Raw genomic sequence first — 18,392 nt, 5'->3', positions numbered from 1 at the left:
CTGCACAGCACAGCAGGTTTTATTGTAAAGGTCGACTCTGCTGGTGTCTGTGGTTAGAAAGATGTAGCATTTACCAACAGAGGAGATGTCAGCGAAAGGATCCTCTCCCTCCTCGGCTCCGATCAGGTCGTTTTTACCTTTCTTGGCTTTGCCTCGTTTCAGGACTGTAAAGAGAAGGGAAAACATTTATAACATATTAGTCTTAAAATACAATATAGGAGAAGTAATGAACAGTAATGTAGAAATGGTTCTGTGCTGTCATGCAAAACTGCACTCTTTATGAGAAAGTCATAGCAGAAAAAACAAGCATTTTCAAATTGCAGTTCAATGGAGTAACCCTCCTCCCAGCACAGGATATATAAATAATTATATGTATGTGTGTGTGTGTGTGTGTGTGTGTGTGAGTGAATGGCGAAGTGGAGTGGTGAGCTAATTGGAAACTATGAATAGCAGACATCAATCATGTTTTTCATTTGGAGATTTTCTGCCTTCCTGCTTGAAGCCAGCCTTGGAATGAAAAACTGCCAGCATGACATGAATGTGATCGTCACATGACCAGCCTCACGTCACCAGAGCTGCAGGCTTGTTTCCAAGATCTACAACCACCGGTTCTCCACTCAAGAAGGCTGCTGGGAGGAGCAGAAGCATGGCTGCAAAATGAACGAGGCTCTGGGACACATCTAAACATTTCTATGTAGAAATGACTAAAACAAGTGAAACAACCTGTCTGTGCAGTGAGAAAATCTCAACTTGTTTCTGATAGAAACCAAACAGAAATTTCTAGATTTGAGTTGGAACAAGGCAAGATGCTCCACTAGAATTAAAGAAAGGTAAAACGGTTCATTTGAAATCATTTTGCTGCATTGGCAGATTTTTTTTACTTGTTTAAAGATTAAAACGTCAATCAACTCAACGCAGATTTTGCTTAGCAACAGCGGCCGAGTGGTAAGTAAATCTGTTGGGTTCTGTGTCACAGCGTTTAAGCTTTAGCTAAGTTTTCATGTACAGAAAGCAAAGCCCAGCGATCACTTGACTCACTGAACTGAAACACAGCTGAATGCTGTATATTACCCATGATCCCTGGCTTGCAACACACCAAAATCTGTTGATAATTCTTGATATTTTTAGTTTCCTAGCTGGATATCAGAGATGGAACGCTGGTTTTTAATGACCTCTAAGTCTTTTTAACTGATCTACAGTTCAGCATTATCATCAAAATGTTCTTGAAGCTGTTAAATTTAAGGTGAAATTGCATTGCTTAGTTAATCCATCTTTAAAGGAATAATTTCTTCAATTTCTTATCATCAACAGACTTGGTAAACGCTGGATAAATTGTTTTAGAACAAAGCAATTTCAAACCATCTCCACTGAGTCAGTCGGCTATGACTGACACTGTGCTCCACTACTCACAACTGTCATTCATCTGACGAAGACCAACTCCATATTTTCTGCTCTAACAACATCAGAATGGATTTTTCTACGTCTGTGGATTCAGACATTTTAATCCCTCATATGTAACTAATTGGAGAAATAAGGCCGCTGGCTGCTGTCACTTCACTGGGACCATCAGCATGGATTTGTCTGCAGTGTGTGTCCAGTTACTGGCGAATGTATTTCCTCTAGTGTTTGTGTTGGGTGCATCGTACAGTGAATTTAACAAATCCATTAAGACTACAGCTCTCCAGTAACAGGCCGATCATAAGTGCTGATTATATGATTGCACTTATTGTATATATAACTGGCTACAAACAGCACAGTGTGCGGTTACACAACAGAGGTTACTGTACAGGTGGAACCACTGTACACGTCATGTACATGCAATGTTTGCTCGATTAAAAGTAAACATTTAAGTTTGAAGAAAATATTATGTCAAAACCAAATTCAGGGACATATATTAATATTCAAGTTTGACCCTGAATCATGTGTTACATCTTATTTATCTAGAAGCCAAACAACGTTCTGGGCGTTCTTCCTCTGACCTTCATGGCTGGCAGATCCAAAACTATTCACAAAGAAAACATATTGTCTGGGACTGAACTGAGTTTCATTTTCTGTTTTGTGATGTCAACATTATGGTAATTTGAGAGTTTACAGTTTCCAGGAAATGGCTTGACAAAGATTTGATTGTGAGAGCTGTTTGAATTGGACTTAAAATTATAATAAAATCATACAATAATATGATCTCTAAAAAAGTATATGTCACTTTCTTGCCGAGAGTCAGATGAGAAAATCAATACCACTCTCATATCTGTCCATTTAATATAAGACTGTACAGCCAGCAGACAGTTAGCTTAGCTTAGCATAAAGACTGGAAACAGAGGGGAACAGGCTAGCCTGGCTCTGTCCAGAGGTAACAAAATTCATATTGTATCTTGTTTGTTTAATTCACACAAAAGAAGTGCACAAATGAACAGTCAGACATGGTGACATATATACTGTATATACACAGAGGTTATACACTCCACAAGTAAGAGATCACATGACTGACTGACTGATGAGTTTGTGGAATGATTTATGTACAGCACATGGATGCCACACAAAATCGACCTTGGGATTGAAATGATGAACTGTACCTCTTTGTTCCTGGTTTACCATCGGCCTCTTGTGGTGGCGGCCCATGGTAAAGCAGGAAACAGATACTCAGCCCTATTTTCACCTGGAAGGTTTTGTTTCCTCTTGTACCACGCACCGTCCAGTGGGGACTTCTCCTCTGCAATCTCATCCTCCTCCTCCAGCAACACCTCCTCTGCAGCGGGAGACAGAGAGGAAAAAGGCTGACTTTCTAACAATTTGTCATATTTTTCTAACACAACAAACACATAAACGCCAGCTCACACTGTTGCAGAGATGAATCTAACCTGCTTTGCAGATCCACTCCAAGTATCCGGTGAGCTCTCTCTCTATCTGCTGCTGCCTCCGAAGCTTCAGGAACTCCTGCCTCTTCTCCACACGCTCTCTTTCTTTGGCAAATTCTCTGTTGAATCATACACACAAATGTTCTTTCATGCACAGAAAGAATAAATAGATTTCACATTTTATTGTACGTGTACGTTTGTTTTTTCCATGTAGATATAGCTAATAGATGTTATGTTTCAGGGATTTCTGAACACTGAAATGTGTGGAGGAAAAACAGTGTATGATGTACTGGCATGCACCATACAGTTTCAGGCCAGCCTACTGGGGATGTATCAGATGTAGTACCTATTACAGCATATTTATGTAATATTTATAATATATCATAAGAACACATTGTGTTTTAATATTTATGAATAGAGCTGACTTACCCTGAAAGAACACCGAGCACCAGGTTGAGCATGAAGAAGGACCCGATGATGATGAGGGGGATGAAGTAGAGCCAGTTCCAGGTGTTTCCTGCCACATCATTGGTCTGCAGGAAAACCAAAATACAAAAGGTCAGTCATGCAAATAAATACGTGGACTGTCAGTTTAATTTCCTTGGAATCACACTTTGAGTTAGACAGAGTCATTTTCGACAGAGATGGTGAATGAACATCTCAAAAATAAAAAGTAAATGGAACAATGTTTTGTTCTGAATGAAAAAGCTTGAGATGACAGTGCATGAATGTGTTTCATCATCCCACTTTCCCATTTCTCATTCACAGCTGTGAATAACAATGTATTTTTTACCAACTTGGCTGACTGAACCAAAAAAAAAAAAAACTTTTACCAACTCGCGTCATTAGACAAATACTCACAACTTTTCAATTTTAAAAAAGTCTCCCTCCTCTCTGTGAGCTTCCTACCACACAAACGCATCAACTAATGCTCAGTCCTCTATCACGGCAAAACAACTGTTTAATTCAGCACGAGTTACAGCTCAGAAACATCTATTTCGAATGAATTGTCCACAGACAAATAGGTGTGACAATTCAGTCTTCCAATACGAGTCTGTCATGGCTGGGCTGATTAAATGACTTTTCACACCCACACATGCAGATATTTGACGGATGCTGATTCACTGACTATCAGCTTATTCCTTGTTTCTATCCCTGGTCTGGCTCTGAGTCAAGTTCTTCCACACAACCTGGGAAAATTCGATTCTTTGACTAACAGAAAGGTGTTGGGCTTCAAAAAGTACTGAAGTTACAATAATCTACATTTTTATTTTAACAATGGATATGATGACTATCTGAAAGAGAAATGGGTCACTCACAGTGACAAATCAAAGCCAGGTAGTTCTCTCTAAAGGAGCTAAATGTATGTTGGACAATATATTAACATGTTTTTATCTGATTTCCCTGTTTTGTGATACTCAAACAAGCACTGCTTATGTTTTCCTGAATAGTGCAACCCCAAAACAAGTGAGGCTTTGATTCTATCCAAGTACTTTGACACTTGATGATATCAGGTGATGGCTAAATCTGACTGTGCACTTCTGTATTGCCTGAGCTACAACAGTACAGCAGGCCTGATATTCATGCTTGTTTCCCTCAGGAGGTTGTGGGAGTCAGCACCCTCCGTGTCTGAGAGCGCTCCCACACAGCGGCCTGTTAGCAGGGGACCGACCCGCGGACTGATGGGCTGTGTGAAGCACAGTGACATTTTGCAGACGCCAGTATTGAGGCGCTGCCACATGCTGGTTGTAATTGTGATGGGAGGTTCAGGGCGGCTGAATAAGCAGGCTGGAGATCTATATTATACACCCAAATATGTGAGATGAACACACACACACAGTAGCACACCCTCTGTCTCAGCTGTCAGAGGAGCAGCAGCCCACACACTAGGATAAATGGATGGTAGAAGCTTCACTTTGTTGCTCTGCGTCGTATTTTTTTCCTCCATGTCGAACATCTCATCACTGTCTCATCATTTCATCACTCGGGCTTTATGTTTTCCTCCTTCTATGACGTTTGCTCTCCACGTTTTGTTAAATTCTCTTGGGATAAATCTTACATGAATGCCCTCTCTTCTCTCCATCTCACTTCAGTTCAATTCAATGTAGCTTTAAGTGATAGTTGATCATCTTGAAATAAATGATTATTTGTTTTCTTTCCAAAGAGTTGATGAGAAGCTAAGTACCAGTGTGACATCTGTGTGTTGAGTACAAAGCTGAAGACAGGATGCTGTTAGCTTAGCTTAGCATAAAGACTGGCAGCAGAGGGAAACAACTAGCCTGGCTGTGTCCAAAGTTGTCACTCTGACAAACAAACTGAATGCTGCTTGTCCAGTGCCAAGTGACAGACAAAATTTAGTTAGCATTTAGTCGATAAAGAGCGAGACATTTCTTTCAGTCGGGTGAGACCAAAACAGAGCTAAAAGGAGGATGAATATTAGACCTAAATTCACTAGAAGAACAGAAACACAACTCTAACTAAATGTTAATGTTACTCTGTGTAAATTAAAACCCAACTCTTTGCTATATGTTATGTTTATCAGTTAACGTTATGTCATTGTTGTGTTAACAGCTTATTATGCTGCCCTCAGATGGTTGAAGAAAGCACTTAATGCAGGTTTATGGTTTTTCTCTTCTCCCAATGAGTAAATAAGATATTTAACTTATTTGTCTTGGTTCAGAGTTTGATAACATGCAGCTCTCTTCTGTTTGCGGTAGCAGCAGATATCTTAATGCTTCTCTCTCTGGGGAACCCGGGATATCTGGCAGAAAGAAAATGAAGTAGAAATGCACTCTGTTGCGTCAGCTTTCAGTCCCAGAGTCAGCTGGTAAGGAGGGAAGACTTCTCTCCCGTTGACACGGCCTTAATTCTTCAGCTGACAGCTCAGGCAGACGAGCTGAGCTCAGTTGAGCTTGTGCAAATGTTTCTCAGATTCTGAAACACAGCGAGGTCTCGCGGTGGAAGCCTAAGAGCTGCTGCTTTTCTCAGATTTAAGAGATTGAACTAGCTAAACGCAACTGAGCACACACAATCTTATTTTGTACAACTTGTGAGGATATTTAGGATTCAGTGTGTTTTTGGCTGTTGCAAAAAGAAGTTTGGGAATTTATCAGAGGTTATTTTAAATATTAATTTAACACTGAATTGTCTGTATTATCATGTATGTTTTTCTCCTTTCGACTGCTTTACAAGTTAATATAAGAAAAAAGACAAAGTATCTCAATCTCAGTACAGTCAGCTGAAGTAGGGAACTGGAAAGAGATCCCAATGTACAGACCAGCATGTATGATATAGTCTAGTTTGACATCTACACCGTGCAGCATCACAGGACGGACGCCTTGTATGACAACACTCCTGATCCTCACACCTCTCTCTGGTCCCTCCTGGACAATAACCTTTGCACATCACTCAGGTTGTGAAATGCCACACGCTGTGAATATGTTGCGCAGTCTAATTCAGGAAAAGAGCAAGAAGACCAGACCTGTGCTATGGCCCATGGGCAGCATGGAAGGACATCCATCACATCATTTTATCATACCGTATGTCATCTGTGGATGGGTGTGAACCAATATTGTATATTACAAACAGCCATGGGCACTGTCAAGCAGACACATCTGTGGTTCCATCAACATTTAATTCATATATTTAGGCTGAGATGTGTGTGTTGTGAGACTTGTGTGTGTTTCTTCACAGCCCGTCTCCATTTTGTTTCAAGTCTACAGATTTGAATTTTGATCAAATATTAATATCTTCTACTTTATAATCTACTTTAAAAACAGCATAAAAACAATAATGACATTTGTGTATAATTTATTCTACATTCAAACATCTTCTGAACAACTGTCTTCACAGAACGTTGCCTTGGTTTTGAATATTTCCCCTGTTCTGATCGTTAGAGTGTTTAGTATGCACTATGTATGTGTCATTTATATGCATGGGCTGATTACTTCACCCCATCTTTAAGTACACTGGGTATGGAGCCATGCAAAGAGATTAAAACACACTGGGTGCACTGCAGGAGAGGAAATGCAGGGCATATGGCAATCAAGGCCACTGGCTATACTAATTTAGTTCATTACAAAACTGCTGATGCACGATGATGCCTTTGGCAAGGTACTTCTAATGACCCCATATGTTCTTTAAGTATAATGTGATGACAGAAGAAAACAAATAAAATGATAGTTGAACTAAAATATCTGTCAAGAACAAGTTTATTCAAAAAACTTGACAAAAACATAAATGACTCGCACCAATCTTGCAAAATTACTGGTGCGTAAAAGCTAATTATAATAAACTAAAATTTAACATGTCTGAAAGGCACTTGGGAAAACATACTACTGCCAATTATCATTATTATTATTATTATTTTATTTATTTATTTATTTTTTTATTAACTTTATTATGTTTCTGCTACACCCTGTGGCTAACCACACCTAAAGTCAGACTTTGAGGAAACTCCATCACCTCATGAAGGATCTTCAAATAATTTGGCAGCTGCAGCAACTTCCTCTGTTACTGACTTCACTTACAGCTACAGGTGGTATATGTGGTACTGATATAGCTATGGCTGTATTGGAAAAAGTGTTCACAAAATAACAATAAGTTCACATGTAAAGAGGTGTGTCATTTTGAGAGACTGCTAAAACACATCATGTCCAAACAAAGAGAAAACTGAGCTTCTGTACTTGTGGTAAAATCTACAAACAAACTTGAGGTAATAACTTGTATAAACTGCTTGATGTTTTTATACAAGTTCACTTCATATCTTTATTCCACCTCTGTTATTCCCATGAGTCATCTCCGGCTGACTGCTCTGAATGATCAGCGAGGAGAAAAGCAAAAAAGCTGCCACATAATTTGGAGTCATGCATCATGCAGTTGCAGTGTGACAGTGTACTCCCACTCTCAGCTTACAGTGCTGCTGCCACCACACACACACACACACACACAAACACTCATTTTCTCTGATGGCAAGGAAAGCCTGCTGTGATGAAGACAGCCACTCTGAATCAATTCTGCAGCTCCTTACAGTCCTGAAACATTTACAACGAGCAAACGGCGCTCAGCAGCTCCGGTGGCACAGAGAGCAAAAGGTCTTCAGAGAGCTGCTTGAAGACGAAGAACATATCAAAACAGTTTCCTGGTTAAATTGAATTTCAGGCTCTTATCATCTCTGTCAGAGTCGACTATTTTTCTCTTTTGACACTGAATTAATGAGCTAATGGGCTAATTTTAGGGATATTTAATCATCAGTTTGGGTTCAAAAGGCTGACCACTTAAATGTGGACACAAAGTTCCTTTCACGTCAAAGTACCTGAGTATGAGTCTCACTGGCTCAGAGGAAGTCTGGCATCCAGACCAGCTAAATTTGAGCCTGAGTGGTAAGAGTTCTACTTAAAGGATGACTAAGATATTTTTGAACCTGTTTTTTGGGGGAGTAGTAATCCAATGGGCAATTGTCCACGTGAAAGTACGCCCACTTAAGTGCTTATGTTTGCCACTGATGTGTCTGACAACATTATGGACAGGATTCCTACAGAGACTTTTTATTAGAGTTAGATTCTTTTTTTAATCCAGAAACATTGTTATAAATCACTACCAGACCTGAACAACTGCTGCCTTGATCCATTAGTTTGTTTGTGTATAAGTTTGTTGTGTGATACTTGATCAGATCATCTGCCCCTTAGTGGCCAAAATATCTTTAATATTTTTAATTATTCATTTCACCCTGTATTCTAATTTCTTTGCGCTGTAAACCCCTGCAGGTGCTCATGGGATGAACTGTGTTAACTTTCTTTGATATTGTTACTCTACTGGCACTTAGCTACAGTACATACACTTACATTCAAGAATTCACACACTGCCATGATTGAATGTTCACACATATATAACTGTCCCTCTGCGCTGCTCTATTTTTACAAGGATTTGACGAGCACCATGACAGCACAAGACATCGCTGCCCTGACAAGATCAAGGTGCACCTGCCTCAGAGGCTCACACGGCTCTAATGAAGTGAGAGGGAAAGGTGCCTGTGACCCCAAAGCATCACACACACACACACACACAAATTAAACCACACAAACACACATACAGAGCTCAATGAAGGGATGCCACAATGCAAGATGTCACAACAATTAATGACTTCCCAATCCGCTTCCAACCAGTCAGAAGTGCACAGACCAAAAACAACACAAACCTCACGCCTTCATGTACTTCTATATTTAAACTACAAGTTTAAAAGAAAAGCAAAAATAATACAGAGCGATGCGTACAATTATTTTAATGTGAAACCAGAACATGACACAGTAGAAGGAATTAAGGCCGCTTCCAATTTGATGGCGGTCACTGGGTCACCAGGAGAGACAGAAGGAATGTAATAAAATCACGGGGCATGAAATGAAGATTGCCACATTAGCAACGCTGAGAAACCACCCACTCACCCTGCTGCTGCTACAACAAGACTCACTTCCCCGCTGACGGGCTCAGAGCTAAAGCAGCACTCACAGTGTGAATCCACGCGAGGCTTTGCTGTCTTTTGTAGATCGCTGTCATGGCATTACTGCTAAAAGAGTGTGTATAGTCTTGTGTTCTGAATGTCTGTCAATGCATGAAATTGTAGAAGGAGAGAGCTGATTTTATTTTCGTTGTTAAGTAGTCTTGAAGACTGTCACCCGGCTCTGCCAGAGAGGGAGTCTGATGTTCCCTCTAGAGGTTCAAAAGAGTAGAAACCTGAAGAACCTTTCATTTTATGTGCTCAGTAACATTCATAGAAAGGAATGAGCCGGCTCTCAAAACATGAGCTGTGTTGACAAATATGAAGAACCAGAGCGGCTGCTGCTGCTCTGCCGACATGCCGCTGCCTCTACACCCTCTGTGTAGACATGGCATTAGGAAGTATGCCAGAGTAGATGGTTGGGTCAACAAAACTTTGACATGGGGGACTGCTGCTGTTGGTGTCCGACCATAATGATCTTTCCTAACCTTAACCAAGCAGTTGACTCCAACTGTTTCATAACCATAACCAAAACAGAGAGACTACAGTAAGAGAATAATGTCAGAATCAACAAGTCAAATCTGATCTAGTTGCTGCTGGATGGTGATAACATGGTAACGATATCTAACATGACATATAAGATGTGCTGGAGAGAGGCAAGAGGCAACTCAGATCATTTACTGTGAGCACAGGAGAAGCAATACTGCACAAATAAACATGATACAGGGGAGGACTGAATGCTCATACCTTCAGTAATTTGTCCTCATATTAATATCCAGTTTTCACCTTGAGAGCTGACTGTTATTATCACAGCAGGAGAAATTTAGGGGATATAGAGGGAGGGAGGAAATATGAAGGAAAAGCCAGCAGATGACAGAGTAATTTGGAAGGATAATGCTTATTATTTTTCTCTGCGTGCATGGTTTGAACTTCTGGATGCATACTCCACTGTAATCTGGCCTTCAACGTTCTAAAGTTGCATATCAGTAACATCCACCATGCGGTTTAGCCGCTAAAGACGACACTGATGGGAGGATATTTTGCTCAAGTCAAAAGCACAGCTCTGCAGCGGCTGGCAACATTACGATCATTAGCATAAGCTCAAATCTCTCTTCATTTGCACTCGCTTCCCTTTTCCTCTGCTCTGTTCATGATTAAAACATCAAGAAGGAGAGTTGACTCAGTCTGGTGACATTCTGTCCTTGCAAGACTCCCTCATAGGGTGTAAAGACTTCACTGAATACCTACCCATTCATTTCAACCAGATGACTGCACTGTTAGAAAAAGATGTGTTTTCTGATCTGCCACCTCCTTAATTACTGCTAAAACTACTTGCTTACATTTGGGGAAAGATTTTAGTCACAATTCAAGCAAACACATGTTGACTCAGGACATAGCAGCCTATGTGACACCATGGCCACCGATCGCCACCTCCTCCTCAAGAGGTGCTGCTTCCGGCCTTTGTTTGTGAGAACTGTTTTTATGACCGCAACAGGTCGCTCGTCAGAAAAATGTAAACATAAGTCGTCATATTTATTTGGACAATAACCAGTAAGGAGAGTTCACAATCAGAGACAATCAGCACTGCTTCTTTTAACCATCACACGACTGTTTTATAACCTTAACCAAATGGTTATTATTGTAGCTGTGACGACTGAAGGTCCTCTAACCGTAACAAGGTACTTATTTTAAATCGAACCGCCATCTTTCCCTACACCGAACCAAGTTGGGTCACTCGGGTTGGATGTTACATGCTAATCTAGGAATGGATGCTTGAATGTATCAGTTTACCCAAAGCAAAAGCAAGTTAAAAACTGACAAAAGTTGAATGAGGTTCCATTTTTTTGCTCGACCTTTTTGCTTCTTCTTCAGGACCCTCGTGTACATAATGCAGTGGTCTAATTGAAATGTACAAAGTGCTACTCTTGGTCTGAGAGCCTATTTTTGTGCCTTTACACTCAGTTTGCATCATGCACATAAAAGTAGCTTTTAACTAGCTTTCTAAAATATTAAATCTTTGTGGTTAAAAAATGTAAGCGTCTTCCTGTCTGAGCTGCCTTCAAACCAAACCTCCAGGTTTGTATTTCATCTTCTCTCTGGTACCTGTAACAACATGTTTACACAATCATACTCTGTGTTATTGTCAGTCTCAATGCCCTATCATTGCCACCACTCCAATCAGCTGAAGAGTAACATGGCAGACAGCACTGTTTCATTTCACTACATCAGCTGACACGAGACCACAGGATTCTGGCATGTGGCCTCGCCGGGGGAGGTGAAGATATGAGGTGAGTGGGGGGATGGACGGCAGAGGACGCGATGAGGAAAAGAAGGAGGAGAAGAGGAAGCAGGATGGGGGGAGAAGCACTCTGCCTTTTCTTTTGCACCATTAGAGAGGAGGGTCTGAGCGATCCCCCTCAGGGCAGAGGTAGCAGCACAGTCATCAATCTGCGAGGTTAATGCTGGGTTACGGGAAAGTATATAATCCATAGAACAGAACCCCCGCCGGATGCTATTCTAGCTTCATGATGGTAGAGACTTCACCCTCCCCCCACCTTGCATCTGTACCAAGAGTGCATCTACATTTGTGACTCAGGATAGTAATGCATACATGACATGCATGCATGCTCTACTGCATTCACACAAATACACCAAGGACTCTTTTCCACTGCATAATTGTCATGATCTCTCCTTTTATTTCCTTTGTCTGTCACATGCTTTGGGGAAAACTTTGTGGAGCTACGGTCAATGTCAGCCCTGGTTAGATGCTAAGTTACAGGTGAGTACAGTGCTGTCTATCAAGATCAGTTTAAGATATGTGTAAACTATCATTTACTACCTCATCTGCAAATGCTGTATTCTTTCTTCTTCCGGCCAGTCTGTATTTCTGTTCCGAGTTAGCTAGAAAGGACTAAAAATGCAGGTTATGAGACATTTCATGTCAGGGGTGCTCATGCAAGCAATATTATATTGCTGACGTGTCCTGATATAGAAAGAAACAGACAAGGAGAAGGCAGAGTCTGTTCCAGTGTCATCTTCCCTAATGGCTAACCACCTCACTATGTTCAGAAAACATAGCCACAAGGTTGTTTCAATCAACTCACAAAAATAACAGCTCTTAAAACTGGCATTCAGATATGTCCTGTCCTTCTCACACCTTGCACACTGACTTAAGAATGTTAGTTATAGTGGTGAATGGATTTTAGTTTGAGGTGTTGTTGAGTTAAAGTATGCTAATGCACACCTGCCAGGTATGCACATAAAAGTCTTTCCACAGCCCTGATTCTTGTAATGGATAACTGGCATTTACTATTCACCCAGGCCAACAGGCTGATGTTCCATTGGCACAGCGAATGAGTCACCAAAGGCTTCAACAGACAGATGGAGTATAGGTGTGAGGAAGGTGTCAGAAAGGTATGAAACTTCAGTGAAGCTCTTCAAAGACTGTAAAAACACGCTCCAGTGAGCTTAACAACGTCTGCATGTGGCGCAGTAAAAGCTCAAGAGCAGCAATCAAACCAATCGAAACACTCCTAAAATGAGCCTTGTCAGCTTCAACGAGATGTGTGAATGGTCTCTATAACCCACCTAAGTTAAACACCCGTTGTTGCATGTGAATCTGTCTTATCATGGACAGGAAAAGGCTGAAAAGAAGAAGGAAAGGAGAATAAAGTAGAGAGGACTAGAAAGTAAAATTCAGCAGAATAAAGAGAAAGATCGAGATAGGTGGGCTGGAAAGAATATGGTACAGACATACACAAAAAAAAGCTGAAATAAAAATAACTAGAAGGATCAAAAGAAATGACTGTGAGCAGAAGGAAAAGGAAAAGACCAAAACACAAAGAGAAAGTACCAACAGAGAGAAAAGGCATTCTCGGATCACAGCAGCGTGGGTCTGCAGCGCTTAGGATAATGAGCCAGAAAAAGCTACGGGAGATGTTTGGAGTGAAACAAGGAGGAAAAGAGAGAAGAAGGAGAAGAAGATGAAGAGGAAGGAGAAAACATGGCTCTGTAAGAGGCTCACAATGTAGTGCCAGTTAGCTGCTGTCTCCTGGGAGAGGGAGCGATGGAGCAGAGGGGAAGAGGACGAAACCAGGAAAAGCTAAATGAGATAAAGATAAAGGTAGAGGATGGGAGAGCGAAGGGAAAAATTAAAGACAGAAAAAGAGAAAGATGCATAAGATAAAGAAGCATGTGTGCAAATAATTTTTTACAAAACTTTGACCGTTATTGTAACTGATTCCTCTTTACAATTAAATCTATAAAATAATAAAAGTGTACAAAAAGATGAGGGGTCTCAACACTTCCTGATGCCACTGTATCCTCTAATTTGGCAGGTATTTCTGGTTTAATACATGAGGCTTATGTTTGATTTTGCATACATCATTTAGTTTAAAAAAAAAAAAACATGAAGCTCTGAGTCAGACAGCCATTGTGGGACTGGACTAGACACTTCGCAATTTTTTAGTTCTGCTTGGCTGGACGTCCCTCATCCTTTAGGGATTCTTATTTCTTTTAAAGTGTTCTGGGATTGTGTGTTTTTAAAAGGCGCTGTCATGCTTTTGGCTGCCCTGAAAAACCAGAGAGGTGCCGGCATTTAGATAACAAAACTGTTTGGGCTGGTGACAGAGAGAAAAAGTACTAAAAACTTGAACAGCTGCAGGGGGTTTGTCCCAGTGACCCAGTTGCCTAAGACACAAGCCACGGCGGCGTTACTATCTCTGCTAGTACTATCTCTGCAGACCGTCACATATTGTGAATTGTAGTATATGTACGTATTTGTCATAATATTATATTAGTTTAAGGAAAGGTGTTATTAAATTATAAGGACTGTTATTTTTTAACAGTGCCTCATAATCAGATTTTTAGGACACAAAAAGATAGACAAGGCAACAACATTTTCATCTCTGCCATGTTTGTGCCTCTTTAACTTTGTCCAGTATCTTTTATATTCATTCTGACTTTTATTTTCTAGTTCAAAATAAACTTATGTGCTTATATTCTTTGCATGCATCCAAAGACACTGGGCAGGTACAGTGTGTCCACTGTGCCACTGTTGCTGCCTCACCGTCCATGCAGAACCCAAACTGACAACCTGAAGTGGGCCTCTGCTTTACCTGTTCACCATCTCTGCTTCAGGTTGCTGGCTCACACACACACACACACACACACAATTGAGAGAGAGATCAAAGGTGAGGCAGTCTAATGTTCGCAGGTTTACGAGTGGAAGATGTCATGTTTAAATCCACCAGAGGAAGTATAGAAAATCTGCGAGGGTAAAATGAATGAATAAATCTCTCCACTCCATTACCAACTACCTTCAAGGTGCCCTTCAGCAACAAACCAATCCTCTACATGCTCCAGGGGAGCTACTGCACGGTCAGAGATTTGTGGTTGGCAGCTCCCATGTGTGGATGTGTTTCTCTACATGAATGTAAATAGTATGCGAAGAGGAAAAGTGTGTATGCTAAATAAAACCATTCTCTGAATGAATTATTCATAGTCTTACAAGATCCCAAGTGGTTCCTGGAGGCTGAAATCATCATTACCCACAGACATATAAATGGTTCTGTTTAGTCTAGACTAACCACCAGTGGTTGGGTTAATGTTGTAAAGATTGTCTTGAAGATGGTTATTAAAATCAACATGGTTTATCCATGAGAACATATGTATGAATGATCATACCAAATTCCATGGAGGTCCAGACTGTAGTTGTTATGATATTCTGGACCAAAGTATGACCAACAAACACAGCAACTAAAACAAAATCCTCTTGCCCTGCCACTGAGTGAGAAATAGCTGAACAAAGATGACACAATGGGTAGTGGTGATGTGAGGAAAAACGGACCGAGCTCATAGTAGTGCACACAGACTCACGCTGTAGAGGATGTCCACCCAGCCCTCCATGGTGATGCACTGGAACACAGTGAGCACTGCAAACAGGATGTTGTCGAAGTTGGTGATACCAAAGTTGGGTCCAGTCCAATACTCTCTGCACTCTGTCCCGTTGGGACACGTCCTGGCCGGGGGCTCCAGACCACAAGGCCAATCAACTGCTTTCTCACCTGAACAAAAGAGAAATAAAGGAAGACAGAAGAGAGTGAGTTTAGATTTGCATATATCTATATATATATTTTCAACGAGTGAATCCAAAGCCCCCTAATGCTCACACATTTTTTCAATGCATATGTTTTTTGTTATGTGGGTCATAACTGCAGCCGGGACAGCAGAGTGGCCAAATGTCACTTTCCCCTGCACCCTCCTCCAGCCCGTCCCGTTATCTCCTAACAATCAGTCATCAGCCATGATTATACGACTTCTAAAGGGAAACTCACGGGCACTTGATGCTGCTTAGGTCTTGTATGGACAGGTTTAAGTTACCATAACAACCAAAGTGCTTCTCCCCTGGGTCAAACAAACTGACATCTTGGTCATGGTCACAGTTTATCTTACATCTCTCATTCAAACCGGTGGAGCATACAGCCACCAACACAACATACACCACACTGAGTCAGAACATGATTTCAGTGATGCATAGTGGTCTTTACGTACACACCTGACTGTGATGACATCTAGTGCCAGTGTTACTCACACAGATACGCAGCATCACAGAGGATGTGCACGTCACATAAAGATGTGTTCTGTGACTGTGTCTGACAAAAGTGAAGTGAAATACAACTATTTATTACATTTGAAAAACACCACAGGGCAACAGTGTGGGGACCAGTCCAGACAATATATATACAGCAGTTGTGATGACACTCCTCACAGGTGCAGGACAATGATTATCTAATCTCTCAGTCAAGATTTACTCTCAACTTTTGACTAATGCACGATGGAAATGAAAATGTATAAAAGGGATGGGCCTGATGCAACTGATAAAATAAATAATACTGTCATCCAAAATTTACAGGTGCTATGCTTGGGTTTGTCAGTAAAGGAGATGCTGGATCATCATCCAGCACTAACACAACAAGGTACAGCCGTCGTCAGCAGGTAGTGAGGTGTCAGGTGTGACTGTGTGGCAGTGGTAAATGGTTTGCGTGGCTCAAGGGTCAGGCAGGAGGGCCCCTTGGCAGAACTTTTGCTGAGGGCCCCAGGGAGGTCAGGACCGGCTCTGTTGTGAAGTGACAGCGAGATGACTAGAGGTACGAGAGTACACTGAGGCTGCTGAGAGTTTGTTTAGGGATGTGCTGGCACATATGTCAGCAGATGGGGCTCAGAATAAAGAATAAATGTGCTGAGTATAACAGATGCCTTGTGCACCCAGCGTCCCATAAGGGATAGAGCCTTGATCACAGGCTGTGCCAAGTTTTAACGATGATTTGCAGAGCCAGATTGCACAGCCAACATCTCTCCGGTGTCACTCCAGTAAGATGCATCCTTTCCTTCCCACTGACAGGTGCTGTGTCAGCCGGACTCTGTCAGGATGATATGGGAACATCTTTCTGTTTTCTTTTACTGAGTGCAGTTCCTAAACAAAATAATCAGGGCTCATCAATCATATTCTACCTTTTTCAAATTTCAATTCCAAAGTTTATTTTGATTTAAAATGTGTGAAAACTGAGGTGACAATTTTAAAATACCACTTGCAGTGATCACACACTGTTTCTTTTAAACTTCTTCTTGCTTCTACTTCCTCTTATGTATGTTGAAAATTGGTTTAAATTATGCAGCTTTTTATCTTTGGGACATTTTTTAGAATGAAAATAAAAAAACAAACCAATTGAATAAACATAAATATGTTACAGTTGAGAACATATTTGACTGTGCTGTGCGGTCTTAAACATGCTGCCATTAAGTTTCATGTGCATGTGAACAATTTTAAAAGAACAGTCATGAATATTTTAGAGAACCATTATCAGTATCGGCACAGAATTTCAATGGTATGAGCAGTGGAAATGGGATGTCGTTAAGTTAGAAGCAGTTGTCATTTAAATACTCACCTGTTAACATGAACCTATAAACAACTACAGAAAATGTTAAATCATTTCAGACTTTGTTTATAATTTAGTTAATGCCACAATCAAAACTAAACAAAAACTAAATGTCATTAATGACTCACAGCAATATGTTTATTATTTATCTAAAGTCAAAGTCTCAGCAGACAGGATGAAAATATTAATTAGTCTGCGCTCAAGTGGAGAAACACCCAATGAGTATACGTAACATGCCAACATGCTCAGACATATGGCACAGGTGGTCCTCGTGGCGTTATCGAGCATTGCCTGCTCATGACTCACGCATTCATACACGTAGACATACATACACATAGATACACAAACGAACAACAACACAGCAACGCACGTGTACAAAGTTGTTACCATCGCTGCTCAGTTTAATCGAACCCTGCTGCGTCTCTGTGACTAAAATAACTCAATAACACATGTACTGTACATTAGCAGGCTGTCACAAATGCTCACACCACTACAAGCACCCTGACTGGGTTCACACACACACACACACACACACACACACATTTTACAGCTGGCCCAGCCAATAACCCTCAAGTCAAGCCTTCACACTCTATCTGACACCAGCAGTGGGGAAATAAAGCCTTCGCATAATTTTCATCACCGTGTTACACAATGGGTAATTTCAGCCAAGCAGTCTGACTGTTTTCTACAATTACTATAATGCTGTATTATAATAACAACACTAATAGTTGCCTGGCTGTGATTACAGGGGAGGAGGCTTATCTGTCTTGCTCTCCCCCTCCCTTTTAATTTCCACAAATTAAAGGACCAGTGACTTTGGTAGCTCATGTATAGAAGACTTTACATTAAAGCTGACAATTTCACTAATGGTGCTGTTGTGTGTCAGATTGCTGCCTTTACAGGCAACCGTTGCTTTTTATTCATTTCCATATGTTGCAACAATCCCTTTGCTGCTCATCCTCACCAATTGATGATCCATGTAGAAGACACAGGAATAAAAAATGCATTGTTTTCATATTGCTGTGTAGAGCTAGTCAGCCTAGTCATCTACAGAAATCCTCCTTGTGCTTGGAGGAAATGTTGGGTTAGGTTACTGCATTAGGTGCT

The 18,392-nt window shown here is 40.9% G+C and overlaps 1 protein-coding gene across 1 annotated transcript in view; it reads right to left on the bottom strand.

Moving 5' to 3' along the window:
- cacna1bb (calcium channel, voltage-dependent, N type, alpha 1B subunit, b) overlaps positions 1-18,392 on the bottom strand; it is a 123,496-nt gene that overhangs the window by 54,943 nt on the left and 50,161 nt on the right. The window contains 5 exon segments of the mRNA XM_051072782.1: positions 75-164; positions 2,657-2,746; positions 2,859-2,974; positions 3,285-3,388; positions 15,226-15,413. Coding sequence (XP_050928739.1) covers positions 75-164; positions 2,657-2,746; positions 2,859-2,974; positions 3,285-3,388; positions 15,226-15,413 — 588 coding nt within the window.

This window comes from Lates calcarifer, linkage group LG9 (genome assembly GCF_001640805.2).
Source record: "Lates calcarifer isolate ASB-BC8 linkage group LG9, TLL_Latcal_v3, whole genome shotgun sequence".
NCBI lineage: Eukaryota > Metazoa > Chordata > Actinopteri > Centropomidae > Lates > Lates calcarifer.
The sequence above is the reverse complement of the archived record's forward strand: the minus strand, read 5'-3'. Positions and strand labels throughout refer to the sequence as shown.